The following is a 10245-nucleotide window of genomic DNA, read 5'->3' as shown; positions in this document are numbered from 1 at the left end:
TTTTTCTTTGTAAGAACGTTTGTTTGTTTTTGTTTTCAGTAAAATTTGCTTTGTTATATTTTAGATATATACATCTTTAAGTAAGATAATGACGTATTTATAATATATGTATTAATTATCTTTAGATTTCTACATATTTCTGGTTAGTGTTTTTGAAATATGTGTTCCTGTGTCTATCGTATCAATGATTCCTGTGATTGATGGATAGAATAATTATCTTTTTTTTACCATTCAGGTCTATTTCCTGTGCTACTTCGTATGTGATTGATTGGAGCAAAAAAGTTTACATCTGGAAATTCTAGCGTAGATCGATGTTCCAAATAATGAACCTGGATTAAGCGCAAGTGTTGTTTTTTTATTTTCCCACTGGAGTATTTGTAACATCAGATACCTATCTATCTGTGTTCTTAGTAAGATATGTATTCATGAAGGATATTTATAAAGTGTCCATTGAGCCTATGACCAGATCATCAGGAACAATGGTGGAAGGGCTGGAAAGCCAAAATGGTTATTCTTGCTTATCTTTAAAAGTCCTTGGACATTCCACATGTAAACTACTTTCAAATCATCTGGATATTCCTGCAGATATTGTGACAGAAAATGGATTAACTCCAGACGTTTTTGGATTAGCTGAACTTGCTGGATTTGATTCCAGTTACGTTAGACGTTTGGCTACAAAATCAGAAAAAACTGTTGCACTGTTAGAGGCATGGTCAAGAAAATCTGACGGAACCATTGGAAGACTCCTAACATCTTTGGATGCCCTTGGGAGACTTGATTGCAAAACTGATATTACTCCAAGCATAGGTATGTATTGAATTCAAATTGATTATCAGTCAAATACAAATTAAACTATTGACCATTTTGAATTTTTCAATTTCTTTAATGCAAAAGACGTACATCTTTTTGTAGAACTTACTATTGGACAAGTGTTACGCGTAGATGTTCTTTTTAGATGTTGTTAATTAGATGTTGTCAGTGTAGTGTGATATGTTAGCTGATGTGAATACGTACATGTTATATACTTTATTGTTGATAATAACACAAAGATATTACGTCTGCTGTCAGAATATCTGAGAATTTTGTAGCTTTATATTAAGATGAAAGTCATTCATGTCCCGTTTTTCTTTTTGATATTGGCCTTAAAATCTTTTCACTCGAAACTTTCTTGGGGGGAAAAGTGCAAGTAAACAAAGAGCAGCAAGAAATAAACAAAATATGTCGGTCATGGACTTTATTTGTTTATTTCATTCTACGTAATTTGTCATTTTTTCTCACGTTTCATCAATGATTGATCTTCAGGCATTTTATAAATGCTAAAGCACTAGCTATGGTCGACAATCGAAATGATCGACTAGAGGATAAGCCAACTGGAAGCAGATATTAATGGCACTTATTCTTTATCACATAATGTCATCACAGGCAAAAAATCAATAAAAAACTAGAATATCTACTATATCAATCCTTAGTTTATTTCTATCTCAAAGCTAAATCTACAGCATTTTTTGCTATTTTTCTCAAAATTTATAGAGCGTGAATCCAGTTAAAATAAAAAGTACATAATTGTTTATTACTGACAATAAATAAATTTTATTCAATCAGTAGCTTCTTATCCATCTTTGGAAAAAAAATTGTTGATCTACCTAAAAACTTCTCCCCATAAATTATGTTTCTGCATAATGTTTAATGACACGCTTTCGTGTGAAATTGAAGACTCTTTCATTTTAACACATCTACTTCACGGCTACATTTGATGCAAAAGACAAAAGTATTCAAAATGACAATTTGGGGAATTTTCATTTGGTATAAAGATGTAAACAGTTCGATGAACTCTAATTTTAGTTGTTTAGATCACTTAAAGAATTTTTTGTTTTAATTAAAAAAAACACAATTTTAATTAGATACACATGAAAGTTATTGAAGATAATAAACAGTCTTAAAAGTTATCGAAAACAAATTCAAAAATATTGAATCAGAACATTTTGATTGAAAAATAATTTACCAAAGTCAAGGTCAAATGTCGAAGTTTATAAAAATCGATGACAGTATTGAGATCCCACTAAGTGACCTGAGATTAAATTGAAAAAAAGAAATGAAGGATCACGTCATTCACACCAGAGGTGTGTGTTAGGTTTGCATGTACAAATATTGAGTTAATACAAGACGGATTTTTGGTGCCCTGATCAAGCCACAACTTCTGCCATTTACCCGACCGGGACACCATAAGAATCTGCTGACTCGATCCATGCATTTATGGTCAATGCTAATTGTGTTTTTGATACACATTAATTTTATCTATCCTGCTGTATCATTGTATAAAAGAGGATGATTTAATGGTCGCCCAAGAAAACATTAAATTTTATGAACGTTTGATTCACCAATTACAAGGATAAGGAATTTGAGCCAAGTTTTTTCACCTGAGGACAAATTTGAAACATCTTGATTTAAACATGTACGCCTGAAATAACCATGAAATAACGTTTCAAAAAGAGACATTATTAAATAAAATCAAGGTCAGAGTTGGAGGCCAAGGTCAGCTCTACATCTTTTGTCCTACTCAAAGAAGCATACTCGGTCTCAAAAAGCCTCTTTTTAGAAAATAAACCATCATGGTTTGCATCCATTGAGACAGGTCATTTAACTGCTTTCAAAAATATTGACTTATCAAAATATAGTATTTTTTCATTTCAAAAGAAGTCATCATGTATTATAAGACAATATTTTATAAACCAATGGTATAGAGAAAATAGGCAGCAAAATGATGGTAAACTTAAGAACTTATTCCATCTTCAAAACCAATTTTGGAAGAGAACACTATCTCCACATTGTCAATAACTATGATCAGAGGAAAAAACTAAACTTCGCATTTCTGCACATCAATTAAATATTGAAAGGGGAAGATATGCAGGACTTCCCCCTGAATCTAGAAAGTGTTCTTAATGTAATATACAGGAAGTTGAAGATGAACAACATTTTTTGCTCATTTGTCCAAAATACAGCAATGAAAGGTTGCAATTAATGGAAACAATATCAAAAATCAACCCAAACTTCTCTTCTTTGTCACCTGCTGAAAAACTGATATGGATATTGAATAATGAAAATAAAGAAATTTTATGCTTACTTGGAAAATGTATTTCTGAAAATGGTAAAAGAACCAATGTATAATTACCTAGATTCTGTCATCATGTTTATGCATGCTAAGCCATTTAAATTTATACATGTATAGCATCACATTTTTGTATTGTTTAGTGATCATTGACATTCTTCTGGACACTTGTATTATGTAATATGATCATTGGCACTGAGAACAATATTATTATGCAACTTGGTCATTTAAATAACTGTTAAACAAAATTATGTTTAAAAAAAAAGAAAAGAATGTTTAAATTGTACATTTGTGTATGTTGAAATGCCCCTCGGGGCCCTTGATTGGTAAATAAAATATCTTTTATCCTGTATACACGTACGTGAGATTTAGTAACATACTGGTCATTAGGTTATCTAAAATAAAGAGGCTTTTTTTGTAAATTTATTAATTATCAATTACCAAAGCTAATGTCAGTTCTGAGGGTTTAAGGCACTCATCTGTGAAGATTGAATACAACTCCTTGAATATATCACTTGACAAGGGATACTTACTCATCTATGACAACTGATCCAATCTCATTACTATATATATGCCCTTGTTTGCTCTGCTTCCTATCTGTATAAGTTCAATAGACTTTAGAGCTTGATTGCTGTATGTTATCTCTCTTTTTCATCCCAACAGACGGGTTATAGACCCCAACCGACGCAAACGGACAGAGATGCGTTCTCAATTGATTCGTAGTCCAGGTTTTGCTTCACAATCCGGCTTTATGAAATAATGGTTTACAATCCGTCCATAGATATTACTTGTTCTGTTATTGATTAACTTTTTATTCTCGTCTACATTTTGACAAAAGACAAAAATTTAATTAAGGATTACACGTGAGTGTCTGTATTTTTTGGTATATATGTGTATGAGTTGAAAACGAACCATGTCTCGGAATGGAGCCACAAGAATTATGTGTTTATGTTTGTTTCCATCATCATAAACCCTAAAATAGACATGTCCCCCTTCAAATTACAATGTTGCCTTTCTCATACTTGCTTTAGAATCCGTTTTATCAAAAATATGAACAGAAAAAAAAACAAGGGAAACTGTATTAGACTTTTAGTTCTTGGAGTTTTTAAAGAAAGGATATAAATAATTTTGCTTTACTCAGCGTAAAAATAGGGAAAGAACTCTAAAAGAACAGACGTGCCAGACGTTAAATTTTCAAATTTCCTTGTGATAGAGGAAACATAAACTGCGTCTTCAGTTTTTACACTATACATCATTAGGTCGGATTTTTATATAACATGTCGCTGCCGTCTCAGGCAAGTGAGTGGCGTTAAATTACTAGACATGAATTTTAAGAGAGCAAATGTACATGTAATCCACGGTGTCAGGAGGGAAATGAAAGGATTCTTTAGGTTAGAACAAGATGTTCTTTTAAATGAATTTTCCATGAAATGCCGTCGGCCTGTATTTGGGTGTGATACATATTCACTGCTTTTTTTGGTTGCTACTAAGAATCTCGTTTCCTGGAAGAAATTAGATGTAATAGGTGAAGAATAAACTTGCTTATAACATTAAGAAAAATAAACTACTGGAGTGAACAAACATAAAATACATTGTAATAGCTGCTTTCAAGGAGAAAAATTGATGTTACATTAAATTTCCCAACGCTTTTGTCATAAGCATACCTCAAAATTTTACCGAAAGAACAAAGTACTAGTACATAAAACATATTTCCTCTATTTCAGCAAGAGATATAAAGAACTGGTTAGACAGTGATACCAAAGAACCAAATCACTTAGGTAAACCACAATGTATTTTGATAATATCCATGCAAAGCATCTCTCTTTCTCTTTCTCTCTCTGAGTGATCCACTCATTAAATAACAGCAAGTAAACATCGCAATAAGTGTATGAATTTATGTGTTTATATAATTATCATGCCTTTCAATTAAATTTTCTTGTTTAATACATGTCTTTTAATTTCATTAGTCTCAGATACCCCACGCACCCATCCTCCAAAGTTGCGTCTTCCTGCCCCCACATCAAACAACTTCCAGCGAGGGGAAATTTTCTCCTCTCCCGTGGACAGTGTCTCCTCACCTGTATCCCCCACAAAGTCCACAGGGGGCATCAGTGACCACAGCGATGGACCATTGACCTTGGACGATCGTAAGTAAACATCAAGTCATACAAGGATGTAACAGAATCATAAATTTGGCTAAAGGTCAATATGTATCTATTTATACACGTGACCCCGATGAGGTATATTTTGTATGACACATAGTCATTATAGCAAGTATCGTAAAGTTTATACGTACGTTATAACTTTCGGGGAATTAATCATGTTTTGCGCCTTCTGTTTTGTGTCATATGACATCTGGACTGGTACCAGAAATTGACCCTAACTGATTAAAAAGTGCATTGTCATGGTTTGCCATTGTCCAAAGATATATAATGAAATGAGTCAATGGACTAAACAAATGCTAAAGGCATAAATGCCTTAAAATGCCCCCTGACAATTGAATAACTGTACAATAAATTATTTATATTTACATGTATTTAATAAATATATACATTGATTACGATGGTTGTTTTTCCTTTCCAGTTGACGGAAACCAGACATCCTATGTTGCTTGTATTTGTTGCTCAGATGAAGACATAGAAATTGCTCACACAATTATCGAAGCATACCGAGAGGTTACGAATACTCTACAATTCTTCCTTCCCCAGGAACAACTATTGGGCGGGAAATATGAGTACGAATCCCTAGCAGAGGTCATTGAAGACAGGTAAGAGTTCATAGGTCAAGGTCATAATGTGCATGCACAGGCATTGGATCTAAATTCTTTTGATAATCAATAAGATTCTGGGCAATAAAACACAATTACTATGTATACGTTGTATACATAAAGTATTTGAGCTCTGTTTGTTCCTATTTTTGAAGTGTATTTAAGATTGAAATCGCCTGATATTTAAAATGAAAAAAAAACTAAACACAAATCAATTTTAATTGTTAATCTGACAATATACCATTTTGCTTTCGGTAGTTGAATATACTAGACCTATTGTTACAAAGTATGAAAGTGTGCATATAAGCTCTAAGTGCTCGTGATTTCATAATGATTCTTGACAGTTGAAATGTTCAATATTAATCTCTTTCAATATGAAAAAGATATATCAAAGATTATTAACACATTCTATCAAAGTATTTAAAAATACTTATTCCCTTCAATTGTCTGATATATTAACAGATTTTTATTTATATTTTGACCCTGGTTTTGTTGCAGGTGTGATGGTCGTCTTCTTGTAGTTATGTCAAAGACTTATGGTGCTAGTTCTGCCTGTATTTTCTCCACCCAGTTCGTTAAGTCCTTAGATCCAGGTCAGTTATTATTCAACTATATTCATTTTGCAAATCTCATTTTACTAAGGCAGGAAATTCTTCCAAAAAATGTTAAACCCAGGTTCGTGAAAGGTTAATATGCATATTGCAAGTTGACACAAGTGCTCTATGTGTATTGTCAAATAGGTTATAAGAATTTTCAACATGTATCTCTTTATTAATTTTCAAAATAGTACTTTGAATGAAAAATATGAGGAAGTTTACTGTTAGGTAGACGAGTTGGTTTAATTTGATTATTTTTAAAGTGTACAGTACAGATCTCTAAACCAAGACAGCTGTACGTGTGATATTTTAAAGTAATTATCATTATGTCTTTATATGTCTGTCATTTCAAGAATAGATATAATTTTAGGGTCGATTCTTTTTAAGAAATGTCAAACTAATTTAATACAAATGAGATTTGGTAGACCAGATTTAACATATTCCTTATGGCATTAAAATATTTCTAATCCTAAGACCACGTTTCATTGGCCATAAAATGCACCAATGATAGAAAACTTCAAAAAGCGAGAGATACTGCATGAACTTAACTACGTTTTTGCCTGTAGACGATTTTTTTTATATTTTACATTGACAACATTTTCGTCAGCTGTTTAAGGTTGAGGATGCGTTTAACAGCAAAAAGACAAACATCCTTTTATTTCTTAACTTCCTCAGGTAGAAAATTGTCGCCGCAATCTGGGACATATTTTACGCAAGGTGATAAATTTATTCAGCCTACTCTTACTCTCATTAGCATTTAGGTATTTAAGCACGTCAATCAATTAATAACTCAGATTCTTATAAGTAACACGTACATATGTACATGATTATGCCTTCAAGCTGTAGAGAAATCAGTTAACTGAAAAGAACCCGTACCATTGTAAATATTGTGGTATTACTGCATTAAAAGCTGCAAGATTTCATAATAATATTCAGAGAATAAAAACCATCACTGGGTTGAATTTATAGGTTGAAAGTCTTTGACCCGAAAATGTTCATCATAAGGCAGCTATGCACAAGTTTAAACTATATGTACTAGTAATTGTCCATTTCTTTAAAGTGTTGAAAGTTTCTTGGAAGTGTCGGGTTTCTGTCCCATAACTCGGACTTTTTTTCTTATCTCTTTTTTTAACAGCTGAAAAACAAAACTTCATGTACATGAAAGAGCATGTTTTATGTAATCCAATAAAAATATATCACAAACATATCGCGAACTTTACTACAGTCTTTTACATGACATTAAAAAAAAATAAATAAATAAAACGAGAAGATTGTAATCTGCATGTTGATTGTGTCTGAATTGAGCATAACCTTTTTAGCCAAAAAAGAAAAAGCAATTAATGGGGGTTTTTTTCTTATAAAATTAAAAAAAAATTCAATGCACTATATTATTGTTAAACTATGCATGTCATATTTATTCCTTAATGATAATAAAATAATTTCTTTCCTTGTGTATATAATGTAATTCTTTGTTTTTGAAAACATGCTAAAGATAGTTTGCCATTTCCTTGTATTAATTAAATTACAATTGTCTTTTTAAGTCATTTTCTAAAATTTTTATTTCTGACAAATTAAAGAGCAAAATCGGGAATTATTTATGGGTATCAATAAACTGTCAACAGAGAAACAATTTTTCTGAGAAAATGAATTAAAAACGAGAAAACCCGTTGATTAATTCATAAGTAAAGATTTCCATAGTAAAAGATGTTTTCTTTTTATATATATCTTCTTATAAAACTTTAAATAAAAACGTTTCTCCTGCAACGCGTAAAAAGATTTACGATTTTCAAATTATACCATGTTTACACGCAAATATTGACAGTTTATGAAAGGACGAAGATAAAACTATTTTGTTATTCTGAACATCATACATATGGAAATAGTTGTAATTAACGAATTTTCGACCATTTCAGATGCAAAGCGAAGAAAGATCATCCCCATCATAAAGGACGAGGACGCGTCCTATCCAAGAGTCCTCCGCGGCATCAATGCTATCAAGCTCCAGCGTCTCAAATACACTTTACCATTCTGGAAGCTTCTGTCTGCTTCCCTGGAAATTAAGTTCATTCCCAAGTATAATCAATCGGATACTAGTAGTTCTTTTTCCTCTTCATCAAGCGCCATTGCTAACAGTTCGTCAAGCTCAAGTTCAAGCAGTAGTTCATCCGGTCCTTCCTCCTCCATGAACTCGTATCCTTCCTCATCCTTAAGTAAATCTAATATTCGCTCCAGGACTTTTTCGGTGGAATCTCTCGAAAGTATCATTGATAACGAAGAGGTACCAGACGTGTCTCGGATACATAACATACAGCGGCCGATTTCGTCTAATAACTGTAGTCAAAATTTATCCAGTTCAAGTGTTTGTCAAAGTAAAATGTCGAAGTCCCCAATTACGGAAGATTTTTCATCTTTTGACAACACAGAAAAGGTGCGACTTCGACATTCAAACAGTGATCAAAAAATGACAAAGTCTTCGGACAACTCTTGTTCCAACTGCAATCCAGGAACCGTGAAAAAATCCAGCAAAAAATTGGTGACGAAAATCATGAAAACATTTAAATTTCGAAGTAAAAGCTCTAAGTCCTTGGTGGATGAACCCAGCAATTCTTCAAAGACGCCCACAACATTTCGATCAACTTCAGAGCCTGTGGAAGGCATCCAGAGAACATTCAAGTCGTGTGATGACATTTTCGGTGAACAAAGAAGAGAAAAGTCCAAACTTCACTTTGTTCAAAACATTGTCACTTCCATAAAGACTGGCATTTCCGGTTCCAGAGAATTCACAAAAAGTGGACAAAATCTGACACCCGGGTCGAGTTGTGAAAGATTATCGTCTCCAGTTCGATCTTCTAGTAGTCTTCAATCGAGTGACGTAGTTCCGGCTGTTGAACTTCCGCTAAATATCAGTATGAACACTTTTAACGTGATTCAGAGAGAGTACTCTTTTGAGGGCAATTCGGAGTCGGCCATCATGCGATCGTCTAATAGTTATTCAGACACCAATACGGAATCGGCCATTCTTCGAGGAGCTGGCTCGACCGAGAGCATTGATGACAATAATGCACAATTCTCACTTTGTTGATTGTTATATAACGAAATCTCAAAAAGTCCCCATTATTCCTGTTTGTTGAGATTAGCTTGGTGAATTAGAAAATGAAGAAAATAAGTATTGTTTTAGAACGTGGCATGTATGTATATACATTGATTTTGAATTATAGTATGAGGGAATATTTGAAAACTATGTCAATTTATTTGTTTTCTCAAAATACGAAAGAAAATTTGAAGATTGTTTTTGGGAAGGGGGAGGCGGGTATAAAGTTAAATGATTTATAGTATTGCCCATATGTTAGATTTTTTTCAAATGCATGTCAATATATTATTGTAAAGTATTATCAATTGTGTTTTTAAAATTAAACCATTAAGTATGTGTATATACATTAATGAAAACGTAAAATTTTGACATTTAAATAATAATAATAAAAAATAAATATCTGAGGAGTATTTAAAAGTTGTCTTGTGTTGTACTACACCTGTGCCCGTCATTGTATTGTCACAAAATATATATCAAGAACGACATTAATGTAACATATGCTTGTCAATAAAGTTTAACGAAGGTAAATCATGACAGTCTACTCGTTGAACACAGATGTCAATGTGTAAACGATACAAATGAAATGAATGACACAGTTTCTCAAACATAGTGTATACAGGTTCTTCCTGGAAAATTGTTAGTCAAAACTGAAACAGTCATGTTTATTTTCTCATGTGTAAAGTAG

The 10245-nt window shown here is 32.6% G+C and overlaps 1 protein-coding gene across 1 annotated transcript; it reads left to right on the top strand.

The window, feature by feature from the left end:
- The first annotated feature begins 365 nt into the window (after window positions 1-365).
- Window positions 366-9960, top strand: LOC134269879 (uncharacterized). Its single transcript, XM_062752069.1, has 6 exons — window positions 366-807; window positions 4831-4884; window positions 5074-5253; window positions 5690-5873; window positions 6372-6466; window positions 8383-9960. The coding sequence occupies exons 1-6, from the start codon at window positions 426-428 to the stop codon at window positions 9549-9551; spliced, it is 2064 nt and encodes a 687-aa protein (XP_062608053.1). The 5' UTR covers window positions 366-425; the 3' UTR covers window positions 9552-9960.
- The last annotated feature ends 285 nt before the right edge of the window (window positions 9961-10245 follow it).

This window comes from Saccostrea cucullata, unplaced genomic scaffold, assembly GCF_032062105.1.
Source record: "Saccostrea cucullata isolate Sc308-1 unplaced genomic scaffold, CSIRO_AGI_Scuc_v1 ctg2363, whole genome shotgun sequence".
Classification (NCBI taxonomy): domain Eukaryota; kingdom Metazoa; phylum Mollusca; class Bivalvia; order Ostreida; family Ostreidae; genus Saccostrea; species Saccostrea cuccullata.
This window is presented reverse-complemented; position numbering and strand designations above follow the sequence as displayed.

Coding starts and splice junctions, on each gene's coding strand:
- LOC134269879 (XM_062752069.1), top strand. CDS start 426: ATGAAGGATATTTATAAAGTGTCCATTGAGCCTATGACCAGATCATCA. Junction 5,254..5,689: donor ACCATTGACCTTGGACGATC/GTAAGTAAACAT, acceptor TTTCCTTTCCAG/TTGACGGAAACCAGACATCC. Junction 6,467..8,382: donor CGTTAAGTCCTTAGATCCAG/GTCAGTTATTAT, acceptor CGACCATTTCAG/ATGCAAAGCGAAGAAAGATC.